Below are 24295 nucleotides of genomic sequence, written 5' to 3' on the forward strand. Positions count from 1 at the left end.
TTTACTCCCTACTCATCTAATCCTGTCGGCAGCTATTCCTGTCCCTCTAGCACAACTTGCCTTGTCGCGCGCGAGTCCATACTTGAATTACTTGAAGTCGCGCTTGATTTATGGACTCGCGCGCGACAAGGCAAGTGTGCTAACTAAAGGGTCTTTAGTACTATTATATATTACTAAGGAATGTAAGCATATAGAATAGGTATAATCTATATACTTATTCAAGTTAACTTGTAAGTACTAGGCGTATCCTCGACCCGTGAAGGCGAATTGTTGTGCCGTGAACAGGAACCTCGAAAATTCAATAGAAACAATAGGTACTTACTTATATATGTCGGAGAATGACCAAAATGTGGTTTAAGATACCTTTTATGACGCTATATTTGACAAATAGAGCAAACAAGGGTTTTACAACTTTGTACAACCTGGCTGGTATTCGACTGAGTTCTGCCAAAACGTCAGAGAGGACGCTATTGTCTAAAAGAACAGAATCGAAAAACAGATGATGAACAGATGATTGGAGGCTGCCAATCGAGCTGCAGGGGAAATGGTTGAGGAGTGCTGGCGTTGTTGGAGATTCTTCGGTCTAATCCGGCGGTTTGCTCGAAATAATAGGCGGAATGTAATCTTTAACGTGATTTAATGTGTAATCGGTTTCGTGAAGTAAATTTGTGATATGGACATGGACAATTGGACATGGTATTTCATTGAAAAGCCTTCATAAACAACTACGGCAGGTCCTGACAACGGTTCTGGTATGATACGCCCACGATCCAACATATAGATAAATACATACAATTTATGTTACGTACAGTTTACATTAACTATACCCGAATTAAAACATACATATATCTAAAGTAAGCAATTTACGATCAAAGATCAAAATGATAATGCTTAAGTATTATGAATAAATATAAACGCGTACCGACCGACCCAAGCCTGTTGATATGGACTTATTGACAGCGGATCAGGCCAAATATGGTCGAATTACAGATTAAAACCAGTCAATGCCATACACGAGTCAAAATTCCCGCCGCCCGAGCCTTACTCGACAAATCAAACAACTTACGAGCCAAAACAGATTAAGAACAATAAGAACCTAACCTAACCTCGAACAAAGCCAGACACGCTACAAAAAATACAGCGAATTAATTTAAGTTAATTACGGTAAACGTGAATTACTATTAAAAGGTGTCGGCATAAACATTCATATGCGTTAATAACAGTACTTAATGACCGACGGCGGGATCTAAAATTCACGGACATGTTTTTTGCAACGCCAATAGAGGAAAAAATCTCACGGTAGAAACACGTTTATATAGCAACGTGCCGGCTTAGCTGTCATTAACCCATTATTGACCACATCACGCATTGCTCACCTATCCGCTCATGTCATTGTTTGTCTTTAAAATTCGTTTGTATGACAGCGCTGATAACGTTTGATGGAATGCTTGCGTTAAATTGTTGATTGTTTGGTATGTGACGTTTATTAAAAAGCCCAGTCATGCATTAAAAGGTCAGAGCCTGTTGAGGCGTAGTATCTTGCCCCCGAAAAACCTTTCAAGCGCTAACCTTGTGAGTGTGTGGGTAAATTTAAGGCGGAGAAATTAGTTTTATACAAATACACAGTTCGTCATCGGCGAGATATTTCCTACAAAGGAATGCGCAAATTCTGATTTAAAATGGTATCCATTTCTAAGAACGGCGCTCGGGATCCCTCTCTAAACTCTCTTTGTTTTGTTCATGTAATAAATTGTTAAGGTATTATTGAAACATAAGACAGCCTACGCATACCGACTCCTGCTTGCTTTTAAGATTGTAATTATGTTTGACAAGCTCATAACTGATTTCAATAGTAAATAAATTAGGTACCTATTCCTAAAGAGAAAGGAACAAAAAGCAATTTCAGCGGGAGGAATTGCATCGCTTATTCTTATTTTGGTCGTAAGCGCTGTTGGTTAGTGCAAGTTAAGTTCGAAGTATAGAAATCTGGCTGAGTAAAGGAAGGTAGCCTGCGTATAATCCTGGACCTCCTCGCCACTTTCGAATTTACTATACTGAAATATGTACCTACTAGAATTTCCTACACTGAAATTATTCTGAGTATGCGCTTTAGCGAAATCAGTGTTGTTTGTGTTGAAACATGACGTGCTAAAGCCGTCTGGACGGAGCTATGTAACTGCTATAGCTGTGTCCCTCTCTCTCAAATTACCCCTCTGATCTGTGTTGTTTGAAATCCAGCTAATGGGCAGTATTAAGTAGTCCTGATAACCGTCGAAATAACTATCTGGTACAAAGTGAGTCGATATAGTCGCAAATTAGATCCGTAGATATTCAGTGACCCGGTGTTAGCAAGGATTCGTTCCTTACCATCAGATAAGCGAGCATATTAAGTAAGTAAACAATAATTTGATTTTCGCCAGTCGCTTTTCGGTGAAGGAAGTGAAGGAAAACATCGTGAGGAAACCGGACTAATCCCAATAAGCTAGTTTACCCTTCGGGTTGGAAGGTCAGATGGCAGTCGCTTTAGTAAAAACTAGCGCCTACGCCAAATCTTGGGATTAGTTGTTAGAGCGGACTCCAGGCTCCCATGAGCCGTGGCAAATGCCGGGATAACGCAAGGAGGATGATTAAGGGCCGGTTGCATCAAACCGTCTGTCATCTTTAAAGCGTTCGTTAAATTGTATCAAAGACATATGTAACTCCGTATATAGACAGCTGCATTCTAAGAAAAAAACGTACCTCATATAGAAGAAGGTACGATCATACGATGGCCTAGATGGCGTCACACCTTTGGGGGACGCTCGGCTAGATGGCGCTAATATTAATATTTGACATTTTAACACATATCAAACTAAAGCATATAGGCCAAATTGTCAAAACTGAGGTTCAAAAGTTTAAAGCTTGTGTCGACAGATGGCAGTCTATGCACTGTGATTACATACTTTACTTTGATAGTAACTCTTTTTTTTTTATATATATATAAATGGGCTTACTCTTGACCACAGACTAGCCAAAGGCAAAGACGTGGCCTACGATGGAGTGAGCTCGCCCAGAAGATGCCTGTTCACTTTTGATTTGAAGGTTGCCGGGTTATATGAGCTCGGAAATATAGCCGCCGGCAAGGAATTCCACTCCTTGGCAGTGCGCATAAGAAAAGAAGAAGCAAAGCGCTTCGTGCGGATTCGTGGAATATAAAATCGTGGAAGTCTCTATAATACTTGATCCTCTTTGATGACGATGATGTGTCTGTCAAATGTGGTTGATGCAACTGACCCTAAGTAGGTAAACAATCGTCAAGGAAATGATGATTATATCGAATGCTCACCTTTATAACGTTGTTCTCAGCTCGCTCGCCCATGATCTTGGTCCAGTCTATGGTGTTGACATAGCAGAGCCGGTCGTTGTGCTGAATGCGCACAGCGCCTCGCTCGATGTGAGTCAGCGACCGGAGACCCAGGGACTGTCCAAATAAATTATTTTATAAACAAGTTCTACATACATTCTATAAGTATATACTCATATATTATATATTATTTAATATTATAACTAGGAAAGTGTTTGTGTCTGTTTGTTTCTCCGTCTTTCACGGCAAAACGGAGCGACGTACTCGTATTGACGTGATTTTTTAAGTGGAGATAGTTGAAGGGATGGAAAGTGACGTAGGCTACTTTTTGTGTTTTTCTAACGCAAGCGAAGCCGCGGGCAAAACCTAGCACATAAAAGTGGTCAAATGTCAGTGAAACTCTATAAATTTTAGGTTTTTTTACACCACGTCGGTGGCAAACAGGTGTATACGGTCCACCTGATGGAAAGCGGTCACTGTAATCTATGGACGCCTGCAACTCAAGCGGTGTCACATGCGCGTTGCCGACCCATTAGAAACTTGTACACTTCTTTTTTTGAAGAACCCAAAAGAAGCCCAGGTTGAAAGAAACTGACGATAAGGGAAGACAAGTTTTATAAATAATTGTTACAAATAGAGAATCTTAGGGACCCCTCACATCTAACGTCTCGCGAGCGTAACGTCGGACCAACTGTATGGAAAAAGACGGCTTTGCCATACGCTAGATGTGAGGGGCCCTTAAGGCATAAGTTCTAATAAGGCAGTTTTTGTGGGCTATCGATAAGGGTCCAATTTCGCTTAAACTGTGGAACCGCTACATGATCAGACATAATTATGTTAATCGAATATTTGTTGTAAAAGCCCGAAATGTTAAATATGTTATTAATATAATTACTGTTATCTTTGGGCTTTTACCGACGTTGATTGGGTAAATCCTATGTTTTAGCATGGCGATTTTTTTCTGGGTTTTACCATACTTCGTCGGCTTTTACAATAACATATCGATAAATATTGGATTGGTAAGAAAGTAATGAGCGATAGATTGAATTCCACATAAAATTTTTGAGAGAGTTCTAGAATCTTCTATGGTCGAAAGTATATAAAGGGCGAGTCGCACAGTTTCTCGTCAGTCATTCACTAGCTGTCGCCGAGCTAATATAAGGAAGAAAATGGACGAATTAAAAGTGCATGTAAGGCATTGCTTACTATATGAATTTCAGTCTGGCCATTCAGCCGCCGAAGCAGTGCGTAATATATGTCAGCGTGTTGCTCCTGAAGTTGTGTCTGAGGCCATGGCGAAACGATGGTTCCAGCGGTTTCGTAGTGGCGACTTTTCATTATCAGATCAACCTAAGTCTGGTCGACCGGTGAAGATTGATGTAGCCAAATTAAAAACCTTAATTGAAGGAGATCCGAGGCTAACGAGTCGTACTCTTGCTACCGAGTTAGGCTGCTCTCATGTTACCATAGAAACACATTTACACGAGTTGGGAAAAAACTACAAATACAGTGTTTGAATACCGCACGAACTTGATAGAGATCAACTAAACCGCCGTGCCGATAACTGCATACAACTTCTGTCTTTTCGCCGCACATTCAACTGGTTGGACCATCTTATCACTGGAGATGAAAAATGGGTCTTATATATAAATCACACACGCAAACGTCAGTGGCTAGCTCCAAACGAAAAAGGAATAGAGGCACCAAAAACAGAGCCTCACCCGAAAAAAGTTATGCTGTCCGTTTGGTGGGATATTCATGGTATTATTCACTGGGAACTCCTACCAAGTGGAATGACTGTTACCGCATCAGTATACTGTAATCAGCTTGAAAATTTAAACCAAAAAATCTGTCAGAATCGTCCACAGCATGCTAAAGTTTTTTTCTTACACGACAATACTCGCCCACACATTGCAAAAGTGACTCGGCTAAAGCTATTGGAGCTAGGTTGGAAAGTGATACTTCATCCACCGTACTCTCCAGACTTGGCACCTACGGATTACGCATTGTTCAGATCGCTAAGCAATGCCTTGAATGAAAAAAAGTTCGATGATCAAGCCCATCTACGACAGTACATAGCTGAGTTTTTTTAATCTAAACCTAAGAACTTCTTCGCCGATGCTATTCATTCTTTACCAGAACGATGGAGACAAGTAGTAGATAACTAAGGCCGTTATATTTTTGATAAATGATTAAAATAATAAATTAAATAATCGATCTATTATCACTGACAGGACTATTGTAGCCAATAAGCCTGACATTGTGATAATAGATCGACCGCAACGCCGGGCCGTGCTCGTTGACATCACCATCCCCCATGATGAGAATCTTGTGAAAGCCGAGAAGGACAAGTCCAGTAAGTACCTAGACTTGGCTCACGAGATAACCGCCATGTGGGATGTTGATTCAACGATCATTGTTCCGATAGTCGTTTCAGCGAACGGTCTCATAGCGAAGAGTCTCGATCAACATCTTAAGAGACTCTCGCTAGGTGGCTGGAAATATTGGTTATGATTCGCTCATTACTTTCTTACCAACCCAAACTGCAAGAATGTACGTAATGGTTGACTGTCCGGTCTGTCCGCCATTTGTACTTCTATGTATTATTTAACAAAGTTTAAGTAAAAACAGCATATATACCTCAAAATGTATAATTAGGTGCCTACAGGGTCACTAACTTCCTAGTAAGAGATAATTTATTTTAGTCGTTATTTGAAAACAAATAGATAAGGGCAACAACAAGAGTTGCAATGTGGGTTTCCCGAAGTAACGGAAATAGTGTGACGTTTTTTCTATTATTTTTAGCAGTATCGATATCGATAGACGGATTTCTATTGAATTTGTGATCCCGTTAGTGGATTTTAAACATTTGAAATACCAACTTATATGAATTTGTAGAGAATTTATAGGTAGTTGTACTTTCAAACAGTTTTTATCTAATAAACTACTTGCATCGATATCGAGCTTACCGTGAACACGCTGATTTAGTTATGTATGTAACTTTGTCATGTACCTATTGTTTAATATTAATTTGGTAAAAATAACAAAATTGCATAAATTTTTGTTGTTTGAAGTTGAAAGTTAGCGCGAGAGTTTTATCATTTAAATTATTATTCAAAACAAATCTCTTTGAATTATGAACTCCCGAAATTACTTTCCATTAACGAATATCATTTCAATTTTCACTAAGCACGTTTTGAGTTCACCTAAATCAAAAACAAAACAGTCGAAACCATCATACTTGTCCAAGCAATACGAACCGTTGACGATATCGGCAAGCCTCCTGCCCGTATAGTACACATGTATAATTACCACTAGGTTCTCATTGTCAAAGATTACAACTGAGTAGTCTTTGTACAGCTGCAGGCCGCGGACCACGGACAGGTTGGGGAACAAGTCGCCGAGGTTGCCGACGTGTTGCATTCTGAAAAAAAATCATCATTCAAAAACATAACATAACCAACCACTGTCAAATACAGCAAGTAAATCATTGTCTACATTGATCGATTATAACCAAAAACTCAGCTTTCAAACAAAAAAACTATATCTAAATCGGTTCATCCGTTCGGGAGCTACGATGCCACAGACAGACACACACACAGACAGATACGTCAAACTTATAACACCCCGTCGTTTTTGCGTCGGGGGTTAAAAAAAGATACCTATTGGCAACAGCAGACATTTTTATTGTGGTGTCTGGCGCAAGGACCCCCCCGTAAAGGATACGGGCAAGCCCGAGCCTTGCTCAATTTTTCTGGCACGAACGTCAAGTAAAGTTGTAAGTGCTTGACAAAATAAAGACATAGACAATCCTTTTATAGATAAAATAGCCTTACATAAGGTTAATAATCACCCCAATAATAACCTCTAAAATCTTGAATAATAATGTAAGAACTTATGTAAACTATTAAAATATGGTTCGATTTACTATTATTGTCCATTTATTTTCAGACATGTGACATTTGTATAAAACATTAATGTTATATACAGCTAAATTCAAGCCTATATTCCCTAAATGGGGTAGGCAGAGCACATGAAACTACTCATGATCCAGTGCCACGGCAATAATTAATGACACAATTATAATTTGTAATGACATATTATAATGTAAGTTGTGATGAACTAAATATCTGAAGGAAGTCACTAGTGTCACTTCGTTTGTGCTAGAAAATATCTAGGTATACTCATGTGCTATATTTGCCGCCATCAGTTATCCCATAGTCGCCTTATACGACAGCCACGGGATGATATGGGGTGGTGCTCTTTTTTTCTGATTCCGTAAGTACAAGGCACAGTGTGACAAGAAGCCTCATTTTTTGAGATGTTCTGCTGTTGGTAAAAACCGGTAGCCTAGACCAAAACAATGCTAATGCTACGACTAGGACTAAAGGTCCCGATTGCTAAGTGTCACTAGTGAGACATCATTTTTTAAAGTCAGGAAAAATGTACCCGGGTCAATACCAAAACTCAAAATACGCAGATAACGATATTAATATTAACTAATATAAAAACAATGTTCAAACAAAACTTTTAGATTTAGCGATTTAATATCGAACTAAATCATCTGCTCAGTCCAAGCTGCAAATATTATTACAGCAAATATATACTATTATAACCAAATTAGTCATTTTTGTTTTTTTTTTTTCTTGGAAAATCCACCATAATATTTTATAATTTTTGCAGAACGGAAAGTTCATCAGCTTTGCTATATGCCATAAATTTTTGATTAAATAATTCCATGGATTATTGAAGTTTTGAATGTTTAAACGTCTAGTATTAACATTAAGTAGGTAATATTTTATGTTTATATCAATTGTGTCGCTTAAATTCAAACTCGAGTAAATCCATTCTGCAATAAAGTTTTTTTTTTTTTCAGATTTTATATATTTAATACGTAATAAACCTAAAAGCAGAATGGATTTACCCAAGTTTGAAGTTAAGCGACACAATTGTTAACAAGAAAATCAGCCTAAACTTGCGATTAAGAGGATACGGTAGCGAAAATGCTAAAATGGAAAGGAGTCCCCCTTTCAACTTGGGAATTTAAGTTAAATATACAAGTGTTATTAACTAGATTTATAGAACAACTCAGTCAACAGATATTTCAAAAAAATCTTTAAAATCGAGGTTCCGCTCTCGACCTCCTTCCTAACTCTCCTCCTTCAGAACTTAATCAATCGGAACGAAATCTGAGAATCTGCATAACAATGAAATAATCTATGTCGGACCGTTTAGCTTTTTTGGTTAATTGTTACCAATATTACTTTAAGTATCAAGCATTTTCTAACTGAAAAAGCATTCTATTCAATTAAGGAATTCATGGAGGGGTAGTTCCTTATTATATTTTGATATTTGCCTAACGTATTGGAACGGGTGGTAGTGAAAACAAATATATATTATTATAAAATTATCAGTTAATTATCAATTCACTTTTTTTTTTTTTGTTGTTGTTTAAAATAATACCTAGTTATATATTTATTGTTGTACATCTCTGACATACTTATATTGTTTATATACCTACTATGAACTTATGTAACCATGACAATGTATGATTAATACTAATAAAGAATATGAATATGAATATGAATATATCACACCTATTTTTGCGCCACAATGAAAAAGGCCGTTTTTGGAAATTTTTGATTGGCTCTAGTCTTTAAAAAGCAGAATATCAAAAAAATCAAAACGGTCCGACACAGATAAAAATAATAACAATCTGTGTTGAATAAATCATTGATCTCAAAAACCAGGGAGGAAATAGTCGAGAGCGTTTGTATGGAGAATTGACCCCTACCGTATCGTCTTAAAACTGCACGAAAACTATAATAAGTCTCACCTATAAATGAGGATGTAGCCGGTGACCTCGTAGAGTTCGGGGAAGCTCATGTTGTAGTACTTGGCGGTGACGTGCTCCATCAGCACGATGCTGAGCTGGCCCTCGATGATGCGGCAGCCCTTCAGCTTCTGCATGGACTCCGGGTTGTTCCGGATGTCCATTGATGGACATACTGGAACAAACAAAGGAAGCTTTTAGTAAGATAGCTTAGAAAAATATCATTAGTAAGCTGATTCAAATAATCACTATCCTCACACAGAGTTAGGCAAAACGTAATTAACTAACGATTAAAATTAGACGATTAATTAATTTCAATTGATTGAAAAGAACGATTAATCAGGTTTCGATTGATTATTGGAATAAATGAATTTTTGTCGAATAATGTTATCAAATCAAAACATTATCTTTTTCTTATTATATGTTTTAGGTGATAATGATTATAAAAATAATGACTAATTTAAACCCTAAGTGCAGAGCTTCAGAGTTAGCATAGCCTGACTTTACGTACAAATAGACTACCTGTCATCTTTCAATCGAGAATTCATAGTAAAATCAATCGATTAAGACACGGATTATATCAATTTCAATTTTAAGTTAGGTCGATTAATTTAATCGTCGACTAATTTTTTTATCGATGAATTAGTCGAATAAAAAGTTAATTCATGAATGCCCATCTCTGATCACACAATATTATTTTCTCTAATAATCACGAGTACTTAAGACATACAGATTACAATTTCCCCGACGATATATGAACATGCGGCATGCAGCTTTCCGATGCGTTAGCGTCTTCATACTAACGAGCGAATTCTCATACATAAAATGCCGCTCGATGCTGATAGATATAACTTCACCCATAGGCGTACAAAAGGGAAAATTAACGAATAAATGACAGGCCGATATTATAGTCCCGCGCGAATTGGAAACTTATATGCCACTATAAGCTTTAAAATTGTGATCGGAGTTCTGGCGTAGTTCGAAGTTGTTGATATCAACCTTGGCCAGGTTTGCTCCGAGACATGAATTATGTATACCTAATATAGGTGACGGATGAAGTTCTTAATACATAATAGGTAAACTATAAAGAGGTATGCCAATTTGTGCAATCAATATGCTGTTCGACATAGGTTTCAAAAGCCAAGCACCAAATTCTATAAGTACCTACAATTTAGTTACTTTGTAATTTTGATAATTATTATTTTTGTAAAACAATAACATGCAGACAAAAAAAAACATTAAATTCTGTCTACATAATCACAAAAAATACTTGTAACTCCACAAATACTCGCCCTGCACGTGCAAAGCCAGTTGTAGGTTTCGGGTACACCGTTGTTTGTTACTAGGTACTGCTGATGTTAATGTTTTGTTGTTTTTCTACTTCTAAAACAGGTTTCTGTTTACGAAGCTGTTGCATTTTATCGCATTCCTTCTATATAACGAAGCGCCTCGTGTTCGAGTCAATCACTCAATTAATAAGTCTAACAAATCGATTAGGTACTCGTGTCGTTCTTTCTAATTATAGTCTAACAACTTAATCTCAGGAATGATAGTACAGTCAACCAATTGGAACCCTAGGCCACTTTACAACCATGTCAAAATGACAAGCAGTAAGAGATTTCTTACAATATGATTTATAACGTCACTATGACATAGTTCTAATTGGTTCCAATTGGTTGACTGTACATAAAACACAACTTTCTTTTTGGATTAGACCCTACGCCTGTAAATTTTCATCGTGTCTGTTTTAATTTTAACCCGAGTTGTTCCAAAAGTACCTATGTACAGTCTTCAGCGTACCATATCATAAAGCTGTCGATGTTGTGGCTCCCAGTAATACTGTATCCGAGAAAGGAATGTAACCTTTATGGCGGCCTATTATTCCCTTGGCGGCGTATTCTTTCCGCCTTATTCGAATGCCATTACACTCATAATGGATATTAATCCGCATTTTCAATACTTATCCATGGAATGAAAGTACTCCGCTTACTCGACAAGCTATAAGTATGTTTCGATGTGGAAAACAAGCTAAACTTTTCCACAGTTGTTTATAAAACGTCGCGTAGACAAGTCAATGAAATGACACCTTAACCTTATGTAGGACTGTAGCTAAGTAAATATTAATCACTTAGGGCCACGAACTTTACGATATGTAGGTCAAATATTAGCTCTAGTCTAGATATAGATCGGATATGTCAGTTCTAAAAATGACGTTTATTTTGAAGAAACGTTACTTTTTACATTGATATGTATAATCCTATCATGATTTTTACACATCTTGAAATTACAAACGGGACTTAATCGCACATAAATAAGTTTCACATAGTCCCACAGGGGACAACGATGTCCTTGACGACGTGACAAAACGTAGGAGATTAGTGTCAAAACTTAGTATATTTAAGACATACATAAAGCAATTAAGTGCCACAAAATGGCCTCCCCCTCAGCATATTGCTGACAACTTCCAGCGCTCGTCTTCCAGTTACACGATTAAGTTCCGTTTGCTATTTTAACTATCATTCCAATCCCCATTGTATCTAGGCTAATATTTAACGTGTTCAAATCCTATATTCATATGTCCTTAACCTTCGGCACGTGTTCCAGCGTGTCGCGAAGTCTTAATTAAATGAGTCAAGTACAATAAGCACATAGTATGTGGTCCTCGCCCGCAGCGTCCATTAGCCCGCCGCCGCCGGTGGGAGGCCATTAGAGCCAAACGGCTCCTTCGCAAAAACAATAACAAATTAATCACTCCTAATTGAGGAATGTGACGAGTGAGATAGGAACACGGCTAGATAACAATTATGTGGAGAAGTGACAGTTCTCAATGATTCAAGTTGTTTGTTTTCTTTCGATTGTCCAATGGCTGATTCAGGAATGAGCGTCTAGACTAGACTCTACAGTCAGACCAAGCAGCGATTTTGATAGTAAGTTCTATTTTCAAGTAACCATAATCATTACTTAAATCTTAGGCGCTTAAATGAATACTTACGCAGACTGTGCTAACAAAATCGCTAACAACTTTACATAACGCACGTGAGGCACAACCTCAGCGCGTTCCCGACCCGCGCGCATCACCACGCCCCCGGGAGGAGCACGCGAGGCCAGCACCTGTTACTTGTTCCGACGAGGAGACTCTCAAAGGCTCGTAAGTCACTTACTGTGCTAGGCCCTAGGATTTATAACGCGCTTCCAGTCGATGTTGTCAACTCAGCCAGTGACACAGTATTCAAAAATAAATTAAAACTTTTCTTAATAAAGATGGCTTACTACTCGATTGACGAATACATATCAGGAATTCATTGATCCACATAAGTAGATATAAAATAATAATAATAAAATCACTGTACCTTCTGATACATAATAACTACTTATATAATGTATAAATATTTAATAATATCTACCTTGTTCTAAGATGTTGACATGTAAAACTGTTTTTACCAATAAATATTCTGATTCTGATTCTGATAACGTAAAGTTCCCAATTTTATTATTTTATGCCATTGTTCTTGCCATTGCATTTGCCAGTTCCAAATGAAGTTAGTGCGGATCCAATCCATATCCATACTAATATTATAAATGGGAAAGTGTGTGTGTCTTTTTGTTTGTCCGTCTTTCACGGCAAAACGGAGCGACGCGACGAATTGACGTGATTTTTTAAAGTGGAGATAGTTGAAGGGATGGAGAGTGACATAGGCTATTTTTTGTCTCTTTCTAACCCGCCACTTCCCTAAAATGGGGGGTGAAAGTTTGTATGGAGCATTCTGCAATTTTCGAATTTAACGCGAGCGAAGCCGCGGGCAAGTAGATTATACGGCTTGTTTATATCGGGACCTCAATAAAATCAAAAATGTTTAATATAAGTCTTGTGAGACTATATTATGTTTTGTAGGTACATATAAAAATGTGAGAGTTAAAGCTTTATTCATTAAATTTATCAATATATCGTACCTAAATAATTTCAAAAGCCTGTACTTACGATACAAAGTATGCACACCTCTTTTCAGAAAGCGCTTTATATACCTACAAACTTTTGTCGATACCTATCAAAGCAAGCCCGCGAAGCCATGTAAACATCCAATAAAACCGTGAAAGCGTGTAAGGCACGAAAATTACTAGGACCGCGTTACCCACATCAGGGTTATTAGGCGTTGTTGTGCGCAATAAATATCCATAACGAGACGAAGACATGGGTGCAAGGTCATATAACTACGTAGTTCCGGATCCTCTTCGCTACGCAGTAGGTTGTCCAGAGCGCATGCCCAGAACTCTTGTTCTCTTTGACTACCAAATGCAAGCTACCAGTACCAACCAGTAAATTTTAAGGCTCGTTTAGACAGCGCGCGAGCGGCATACGATTTTAGTCATATTGGGGACCATTAGGTTTCATCGATTCAGCCGATCGAACAAATAACGCAATCTTATGGAATTCGAATGCAAGGAGGCCTTACAGGAAGTGGGCTCCTTTTTAAAATTGATACCAACATCCAAACGATATTCGAAAGATGTCATCGTGCGTTAATACAGCGACGGACAAGCATCGACCGAATTGAGCGATATCCGAATGATATCGTTCAGATATCCTAATGATATGATTGTAGGTACCTAAACCTAAGTTAGAATGGGCCTGTCAGCGTCGCCTGCACTCTGTAAGCTTTATTAATGGCAAGGACCGCTCGCACCGCCCCACAAAATGGCGATTGCAAAGTAAACAAACAAACGGCTGGAGTTGGACCACGATCTAGGAATTAGCTAACGAACTTACACCGCGATAAAACTATTTTCACTGTTCGTTGGCCACAATTTAAAGTAATAACGAACATTCAGTTGTTTTAATCAGAAATGGGACAACTAGGCGTCATTCGTTTGATGTTTTCAGAATAATAAACCTTAAGTATGTTGCTAGAAATGACACCAACAGTTGTATCACTGGTTAAACTATTGGTCGGAGTACATGCAGCTAATTTCAAGGAAGCGTGATCAAGTTACAGTTATAAAGGAAAATATGTATTGTAACAGGTAAGGTTTTTAACGTTAATTAATAATTTCAGCTAAATTTCACTTTACAGATTCTTTACTGATCAGTAAATAATAATAGATAATTATTATAGGACATTCTTACACAGATTGACTAAGTCTCACATGCAGTAAGCTAAGAAGGCTTGTGTTGTGAGTACTCAAAACAACACTATATATAATATATAAATACTTATATACATAGAAAACATCCATGACTCAGGAACAAATATCTGTGCTCACCAAATAAATGCCCTTACTGGGATTTGAACCCGGGACCGTGGCTTATCAGTAGTCATAACATTTTTGAAGTAGGTACTAGAGTTAGACTATTAAATTTATTATAGGTACTATGAGTCACGTTTCACTATAGGTAATGTATCATTATATAATAATTATTCATTCATCCATTAGATGCAATATATATATATGTAGGAAAGTAATAATATGTAGTAATAAAATTAATCAGCTAACACGTTAAGTACTTCCTATACCTATTCTGCATCATGAATGGATAACGATGACAAGATAGATATGTAATAGTAAACACTAGTAATAGTGTAGTAGTTTAGTTTATCAAACAGACGCGATCTAGACGCAAGCGATATCCTGCATCAACACCGTAGAAATCGGAGACAGCAATACATGACGCGCGTTGCATCTCTTTCCCGCTGCTATCCGTAGTAATTCTGTGATAAACAGAGTACGCGGAGAGGGGTACGGGTAGAGCAAGTGCACTGAAGCGGGCGCGAGGGGAGGGGGGGTCCACTCGGTGCATTGCCTACGATGCAATGCAAATGAACTCTGCCGCATAGCCGCGCCCGCACCGCACCCCGCGAACCTTCGGCCCAATGGTTATTTATAGACTGGAATGTTATTGTACTCCTGTGCAGACTAGCCATGTCTATTGATGATTATCGCCGCTAGCTCGGAGTACATTGCGCGGCGTGCAGCTCTAGCTGTTTACAAACTACGAGTGTATTTATTTGTGTGTACACATGCTGTAGTAACTTTACTACTACGTAGTGCATATATTTGAGTGTAGTTGTACCACTACTACTACTACTACTACTACTTGTAAAGGTAGTAATGCATGTAAAATTACTGTTGTAGGAACAAAACTACTAGCTACGAGTATGAAGGTACATCATATTCAGAATATATTGAAACGGCAAGATAGATGAAGTATCTTAACATTGATATAGAATTGATTGATTATTGAAATATCTTAATAAATGAACATTTATTAGCTCTAGATAAATATATAAAAGGCATCTCTGTTAAAAGTAAAATTTTTTCTTTCTTCAATTAACGTTAAAATCTGAAATTCTAATACATCCTCAAACTATACATTCACATGATACAACAGCCAGGCGTGATAAATAATGTGTGTCCGTCCACATATAAGTATTTAAAAATAATTACAATGAGTTCACAGTGTTCACACCATTCATTGCAGTGGTCCCATTCATCGGAATCCAAGTTGAAGTAGGTACGAGTACACGGTTTACAACCTATCATTCATTCACATTACCGCGCAAGCATTGCGTCATGGCGTCACGCACAATAACAACAGTGGCTGCAATGAACATCACATGTACGGTTTTATCTCGAGTACCTACGGAGTGCTACTTAATTGATCGAGTGAGATAATTAATATCTTCAAATGCTTGTTGTATTGTTAGCTTAACTAGCTACCGTATAATTAATTTGTTTGGAAATACTAATTATAGTTTGGTCGTTATCTAGAATTACCATATAATTGAGCAAGCATTTCTATTTTATTGAACCTTTTTCTTCTATTTTATTTTTTATATTCTTCAGATTTTCATTACTACCTACCTCTACATAAGTATTGTATTCTAAGCAGCGACTCATGATATCGACAAACCATCTCATTCAAATAGTAAAGTAACAGGGCCGATATGTAATTTTTATAAAGGTCATTTAAAAAAAATACTAAAGTAAATCACTATCTACCTAGTCTACCTACATTTACTAACAAAATAATTATATCGAACGCGCTTACTACGTCGCTACTAGTACTACAACCTGCCCCCCTCCCCCTACCACGAGACCGCGGCAAACCGCACCGCTCCGCGAAACAATACTATGCACTTCAGCGTGCTTCGAAAGTCGAGTCGCTCCACCCCAAACAACTTTCCTGTCAAGCACAAAACCGTGCCGTAAATTGCAATAAATGTTCAGATAATAGGTATTTTTGTTTATATAAATGTGATTTATGTTACAGGTACTTGAAGCATTGTAAACAGATTATCAAGGAAGTACTCGATATATTATGACCTCTCAGGTTTATTTTTCAGCCATATAAGAATGTTATTGAAATAGAATCTCATGAATTATGTTACACCCTTGAGGCCCTTTAATTATCTTAAATTAAACAAACACAGCAATCCAAACACGGCAATATCCTCTTGAATTATTTGTGAAGCTACTGCGCAGTTACGGAAAAGCGTTGAACATGTTGTACCTCCGTATTGTAAAGTTTCGCAGTACGGGGTTGCTGGAATTTGAATCGTTTACGTTTTACGATAATTTTGTAAAATTACAGTCATTGAGGTCGGGCGCGGCTCGCGGCGCGGGTAAACAGGTTACGTCACTGCCCGCCACACATCGCGGCGTGCGATGCACCGACCGTGTTTTCCCGCTGCATACTGACTCCAAAGCTCAGATTTACCAGTGTAAATGTAACCTTGAAGTCCTAACAACTGTCAGTGTATAGCATAGTTTCCTTTAGTGTTCGACCCACCTGCGAACAAGCTGGCGATGGGCACAACACTCGCGCTGCGACGATGCACGTCGCGTCAGAGCGTTTTGCACTCGAGAATTACGGGAATGGCTACGTGGAACGTTTGTAACTAAAGTTATATGTGTTATATCGTAAAAGCGTGTGAGGTTTCATACCTACTACTAACTACTACGTTTATTTTATTACCTACATGTTAGAATGAAATTAGAGCAAGAAGAAAATTAGTCAGGTTTTGTTCAGTGGTTTATAAATTTCATTAACATTGAATAATTTCAGAGGATATACAATTTTAGATATTATTATAAGCATTAAACAGAATATCATTTCGATATAGGTGGGATTCATAATAAAAGGGGCCGATACCGGACGGTATCAGATCATCAGCCCGTCAGTTTATCCGCCACTGTTACGTTTTGAGATTAACTGGCAGACTGATTCTGTCCCGGGAACCCGGGAACTTCTTCTAATCTGTTGGCCAATTCATGCTGTGACGCCGTAAGTTTGTAATGTAAGGGACCATCCACACTCATAAGACGCATGTCTTGCGCCGCCTGGGGGCGCGTCTTACGTCCTTCCTATTTCCTATACAAAATGTACTGACGAGACGTTTTTTGAATTACATTCAGGCGGCGTGGCGGAGACGTCCGTTGCGCGCCGCAAGACATGCGTCTTATGAGTGTGGATGTTCCCTAAGGGTGCAAGATACGAACAATTCATATGTGAGTATAGGAACTTCAAGTAAACTCTGAGAAAACATGTATACTGTGATTTTAAGATCGGGCGACGTAGAGCCAAAATAAAAAAAAATAGGTAATATTATTATATTACCCAAATCTTCATATTCTCTGACCCTAACGCATAATCTACAATAGGCACTAAGATATTTCAATGATTTATTTTTTTAATTTGTACCTACATAATCATTTTCCGTTCACTCCATTTTAGTAAATGTCACAAAAAGAAGTCTTATTTTTCGATGACACCTAAAACCTCCAAACAAACAAACGTACAAATATTTGAGCAAGTTGTTATTGTAATTGTAGATACGGCAAGGTAGGCAGATATGATAAAGTTGTTTTCTGGTTTTCATTTTCTAGGACGCTATCATTTTCACACGTGTTGTTTTGTTTGTCGTTTTCCATCGCTTACGAGATAGGTATTTATAATGGCATGAAACCTAAGATTCAATAACGCTTCAGAGTGACTAGTATAAACCTGAACTTCGACTCCTAATATGTGACATGGATCGCAGGGTCAAATAATATTAGTAATTAGTTCATGGTTGAGACATAATGTTTTGATAGTGAATATTAGGCAGGCATTATGTGAAGCGCCGTAACGACTCCATGTGTCATCGTGTTTGTAAATTATTTTCCATGTTTACAATGCGTAGGCATTGTACCGTAGTAAAGTATATCGTAAATCGTAATTGTTTGCGTATTTTCTCATAATTAAATACTTTTTATAGACTTACTCAATCCACCGTGTTTTATGTGAAAACATGTTTAGGTATATAGTTATTAGGTATATATTTCCCATTACAGAAACAATTGGATATTCCGGAGCTTTGGGAGACGTCTGCGGAGCCGAAGCCAACGCGTAGAGTCCCTTTTGACGCTTTATTGAAATAAATGTAAGGCCATATTCAGAATTTGGGTCCCCGCAATTAGCAAAAGTTGTTAACAAAAATTAACTCGCTGTCAGTTTTGTGACGACAATTAAGAGGGGGTAGAGCAGGGAGAATTTTCAGAATCTGTCAAATTACCCCATTACACACACAAACACCCTTCACTCACACTACCTCAATTTACTGTGAAAGGTCAGTGACCCTTAATTTTTTTCAAGAGTGTTATTTTGAGTTTGTAGTCAACTACTGACCTCCTTTGAGAAATTAAAACTGTATAAAAGGTAGCATACAAGAAGACAGAGAAAAAATACGCGTCATCTAGCTTTCCTTCTCTGTCCATGTCTCATGTGACTTTAATTTACCTAAATATGTAGATAACGTTCCTTACTCAGTTGATTGTTTACCTAGGTGTATTTCAAATTACTTTGCACTTCATTTTGCGTTACTTTTCTATACTTAGATTAAAAATCGTCAGCCTGCCTATCCCCGCAAACATTTTTCAAAGACGTGTGTGAAGGCCGATACCTCCAGGCAAACAATTATGGTCGCGTGCTAAATGATAAAACATCAGCCCTATCGCTTTATTTGTAAGTGCGATAGGGACGGTCCGATGTTTTATCATTTATCGCGCGACCATGATTGCCCTGCAGGTCTTCAGAGGCCTGAGCTGTGCATTACGTATATGCGGGTTGTATTAAAGACTATCAGATATTTTCTTTATTCTTTTTGGTCGTTTTAGCTTCGTTTTTTTATCATTTAGTTTATACAAAAATAAAGCATGTGTATAAAATAAAAACCTAATGAATAGAGTACAGCTAGCAGCAGTCAAGTCAGAGACCCAAAGGAAGACAGGGAATATCGACGCATATCTTATCATATCCAATACCGCCATCGCTATCTGCATCAGACTCTTGATCTTACCCAATTTCCTAGTCTCTTCTCTTAATTTCAGTTTCTTGAGTTGAAAATGTTGAAACTCATACTTAGCATTAAATAAAACACAAATACATATAAAATCACAATATAATTTTAAATTATGGCTTAGGCCCTGTACCAGTTGCAGTCGCCACGTCTGTAAAGCCACTTGTAGTTTCTTTTAAATGGCTAAATACCTAGATGTTATGTCATAAACATCTGTGACGTGACTGAAAATTAAAAAACATCGCTCAGAGATAAGGTTCAAATTAGCATGGCAAAAAATACAACAGTGCAGTCAAAATACCATCAAAATACAAAAAAGCAAATATCAATGTCGCCGTATTTCAGGCAATAAGGGCTGTTTTCTCAAATATGAAAAAATCTCAAAAGCAGAACTTTATTAAGACTTTCTAGGAAAATTATTTTGAACTTGATAGGTAGAACAATTTATAAAAGTTTTACAGAAAAAAATTCTGAACTAAGTTTGTAACTATATGAAAAGCATTTTTTTATCTCAGATTGCATATTTTAGTATCGTAACGATTTTTCTTTCAAATAAAAAGAGAATTATTAGAAAAGGTTCACGGTGTCTGCCGTAAACTGGGGTTACATTGACTAATTTGGGAATTTAAACTTCTCTAGCTTCTACATTTAATGGGTATTTTTACCCATTAAATGTAGAAGTTAGAGAAGTATAAATTCCATAATTGGTCAATGTAACGTAACAAAGAAAGAAAAAATGGGACCATCAACTTTTTTAGTCTTTTCCTGCTAAAAATATAGAAAGGTAACAAAATAATGTACGCAAAAAAAAACGATGTTATCAAACTTAAACTGACATTGGGGTTACTTTGATACCCTATGTATTTTTTTAATGGTAATCGAATGTAATCCCTTACAAAAGTATTTTATCTCCAGAAAAGATAAAAAACGGTTCGCAGAGTCAAATATTACAACTCTTTAACGCTATTTTGGGGTTACTTTGATTAAAAATAAAAATTACCATCTTCGAAAAACCAACTTTATTTGCAATTGTTTCAATATTTATCACAAGAAGAGATCAAATTATCAGTCTCAACAAGTACCGTGACATAATCAGACAATAATCAACTATGTGTCATTATGGTCAATGTTACCCCATGCAAGTGATCAAAGACACCCCACATAGTAAATAATTAGTAATAAATGCCTAGTTTGACTTTATGATACAACACTCAATACAATGGTATAGCTAAACACGTGTCTGGCAAGCTAATGTTCACTGTGAACCTTTTACTTTAATACCCACTACGTTAGTTTAGAAGTTATTTAAACATGAAAAATAACAACAAACTATGCTTATATTTTGACACGTTATCCGCACTGCCCACGACCATACTTACTTGTTCACTGCGTCAGAGCACCATATAACTATAAAGGTTGGTTTAGGGTTATCATATGTCTAGATTTCGATAAATTTATTTTATTAATACATTACCGACTACTCGTAACATATTAGTTCCTTATTTTTTGATAAAATAAATATAATATGCTCGTGACAGGTCAGGTTTTGTTCGTAATCCAAAAAAGTCAACCCTAGCACTTTTCCCTATTCACCCCCTTCCCGACCCCATTCACCCCAACGTTAGGGTGAGCGAAAATTACTAAATAAAACGATATATTTTCAAAGACAACCCGGAGTTCACACCGCTGGAAGATTTTTTGTGTAAAAAATTATCATGGCACATATAAAAAAACTGCTATCGACGTTCAAAAGTCGGTTTTGGCCCTATTCACAAATTAAGTTAGTTCATACCCGTTCCGACCCCATGAACCCAAAATCTTCAGAAAATGATGTACTAAGTAGCCCAAAGTACAGCGCCATCCTAGGTGAATTGGGTAACTAATTTATGCAAACTACTTAAGTCGCAATAGATGTCATTTCATTTAGTATTTTGGAGGTAACTAGTAAAGATAATTTAGTTTTACAATTGTGCGAAAATAGATTCTCATTTGGCCGGATTTTTTAACCGAATTCCAAAATTCAAAAGGTTATAAATGTATAGTTTTTTTTAAATATCACTCCTGGTCCAATTTAATATCCCACAAATATTAACGGCAAACTGATAATGACTTAAGTATTTTTGAAATAAATTTGTGACAAATGTGGGTAGTGTAGTAATTAGGCGCCGACTGATTGTGGGTAGGTTATATTTTCGCTCTCTGCTAATAAATCTTGTATGGAACGGACGTGTTTTCTTTGGTGCCTCTTCATCAGCGCTGATCTTCGGCTGGGAGCATACCTTACAAAATTGAATGCCGAAAAAAAAGTTTATCAGCAAAAATTACTTACTTAAAAATAAAGTCATAACCGTTTTCATACTTATGCATTGAAATAGATATCACGCACGAAAGTAAGAACGACAAGGCCTCCTGGTGGCTGAGCCGGGAATCGAACCCGCCATCTCTCTCGCTATACCCTAATCCTCTAAGTGCCACTTGCACCAACGAATATGGAGGGTTAACCTGAGGGTTAACCCACCATTTTACATGGAATTTGACAGTTGACAGCCCACTAACCCTGAGTTAAGTGGTTGGTGCAAAAGGGCCTTAAAGATTCATATACGAGGTGGTCAAAATGTGCCTATCAGAGATAACATACACTAGAGAAATTTCGTCGGGTACCACACGGCGGGCGGGTGGCCTAGTGGTAATGACGTTAGCTGCGTAAGCTGAAGACCCGGGTTTGATTCCCGGCTCGGCCACCAGTGGGCCTTATCGTTTTTTCTTTCGTGTATGATATCTATTTCAATTTATGTATGTATGTATGTGAACACTTTATTGTACATAAGACAAGTTAGGACATAAAAATACAGTATAGTTATGGTGTACAAAGGCGAACTTATACCTATAAGGGATCTCTTCCAACCTTTGAGCGAATTGAGAATTTATTATTTATATAAACTTGAAAATAACAAATCAAAAATTATTCAATAAAATAATTTTATTTCTTCCCTAGATGTATAGTTTCATACTTATGATTTTTATTTTAAAGTAATCCGTTTATATTATAGCAACCATGGGTGATTTTTGTGGACTTAAGTAGAAACGTTGACTTGTGGTTGACAGAAGTGTGATTAACATTTCTAAATGTTAATTTATTGTATCTAGTCTAACTACGAAGCAATACATTGACGTATAAATTGCGTCCATATACAGAGAGGTCATTCATAAAAACATCACTTTAGGTAAGTTATATATCTTTTATACAATTTGACAACCATTGACTACACATCCCAATTCACCCCTCTTCCGACCCTAATCACCCCCTTCGTAAACCTATTCACCCCCTTTACGACCCGTTTCCCCCATTATTGATCCTATTCACCCCTCAGGCCGCGGATATTTGTTCATCCCGTAAAAGTTCCCCAACACAGTTGCATCGCTTTCTTCATGAAAACCATTATAAAAATGAAAATATATCTTATGATTTTCTGTTAAACATAAACTTTACAAATATAGGTATACACTACATTCAAAAGGATAATGAACAAATTCTTAGCAAAATTTCACACAAAAATGAAGTTAAAATGAGTAAAAAATCCAATAAATTTGAATGCCTACTTTGACAGACATTTTCATGTCTGTAAATATATTATTTACATAAATCATACATACATACATACATACATACAATCACGCCTGTATCCCATAAAGGGGTAGGCAGAACACACGAAACTACTAAAGCTCACAAAACATAAACACACACACACACATAAATCACACACACACACACACACACGCTCACATAAATCATAAAATATATTATTTAAATATAATAGCATTATATACCCCGGGAACCCTATTCACCCCAAATTACGGTATTTATTAAATTGTCAATATGTAAAATGTCGGAAAGTACGGAACGGAACCCTACACTGACCGTGGTCCGATGCGCTCTTGGCCGGTTTTTCTTATATAAAATAATATAAAAATTCACCTCCCAATTTATAATAAGTTTTTTTGCAAAAAAATCATTTTTGGCACAGGCTTTACCTTAGCCGACTGTACCTTTCTTTCAAAAATCATCTATTGCCCTCCGAGATGTCTCTAAATACCACTTACTCAATGGGGATACGACGTTTCATAACAGAGTTCCTCTGACCACCTTTCTGCTCCATCATCAGATCACCTCCATGATACCAGAATATTGCATTGTCACGTGATTTACATAAGTGTGCAAAATTTCAGCTCAATCGCAAATCGGAAAGCGGGTCATAGCTTCTACGTTTTGACCCAAACTAAGATAAATACATACTAACAAGGCAAGTTGAATAAAAGCTTGTAAAAAGGCTTCTGATACCAGATTTGTAATAAGTTTACTTGTCATAGTTTATCAACAGATGAGACAGACATATGCACTGACAATACTTCACGTGTTTCGTGAGATGTCAAATCACCTCATACAATTTACCGCTCTAAGGCAACTAAGGTAGGGTTTGTTATTACATATTAATGATTTCTAGCCCGTAAGATATATATTTGCTTTAACAGTGGATAGATATTTATGCGAGTGAGAGTGTAATTTAGATTTTTATTTATAAGAATTATAAGGAATCAAATATTTTTAAGCTACCCGATCATACAGATATTTCTGCGGATAAGGACACTCCCCACATCTGCCGTCTAGCAATCGTAGCGTCGGGCCAACTGTATGGCTAAGCCGCGCCGACGCGGCGTCTTTTTCCATACAGTTGGCCCGACGCTACGCTCGCGAGACGCTAGAAAGAGAGACGATGTTTTTGCCGG

The 24295-nt window shown here is 37.3% G+C and overlaps 1 protein-coding gene across 1 annotated transcript in view; it reads right to left on the reverse strand.

The window, feature by feature from the left end:
• The window catches only part of LOC125225703 (insulin-like receptor), a 161833-nt gene that overhangs the window by 26017 nt on the left and 111521 nt on the right, over positions 1–24295 (reverse strand). Inside the window, exons 3-5 of the mRNA XM_048129533.1 lie at positions 9180–9351; positions 6656–6767; positions 3326–3460 (exon numbers count right to left, since the gene is read on the reverse strand). Of these exons, the coding sequence (XP_047985490.1) occupies positions 3326–3460; positions 6656–6767; positions 9180–9351 (419 nt within the window). The remainder of the gene's footprint in view (positions 1–3325; positions 3461–6655; positions 6768–9179; positions 9352–24295) is intronic.

Source organism: Leguminivora glycinivorella, chromosome 4, assembly GCF_023078275.1.
Source record: "Leguminivora glycinivorella isolate SPB_JAAS2020 chromosome 4, LegGlyc_1.1, whole genome shotgun sequence".
NCBI lineage: Eukaryota > Metazoa > Arthropoda > Insecta > Lepidoptera > Tortricidae > Leguminivora > Leguminivora glycinivorella.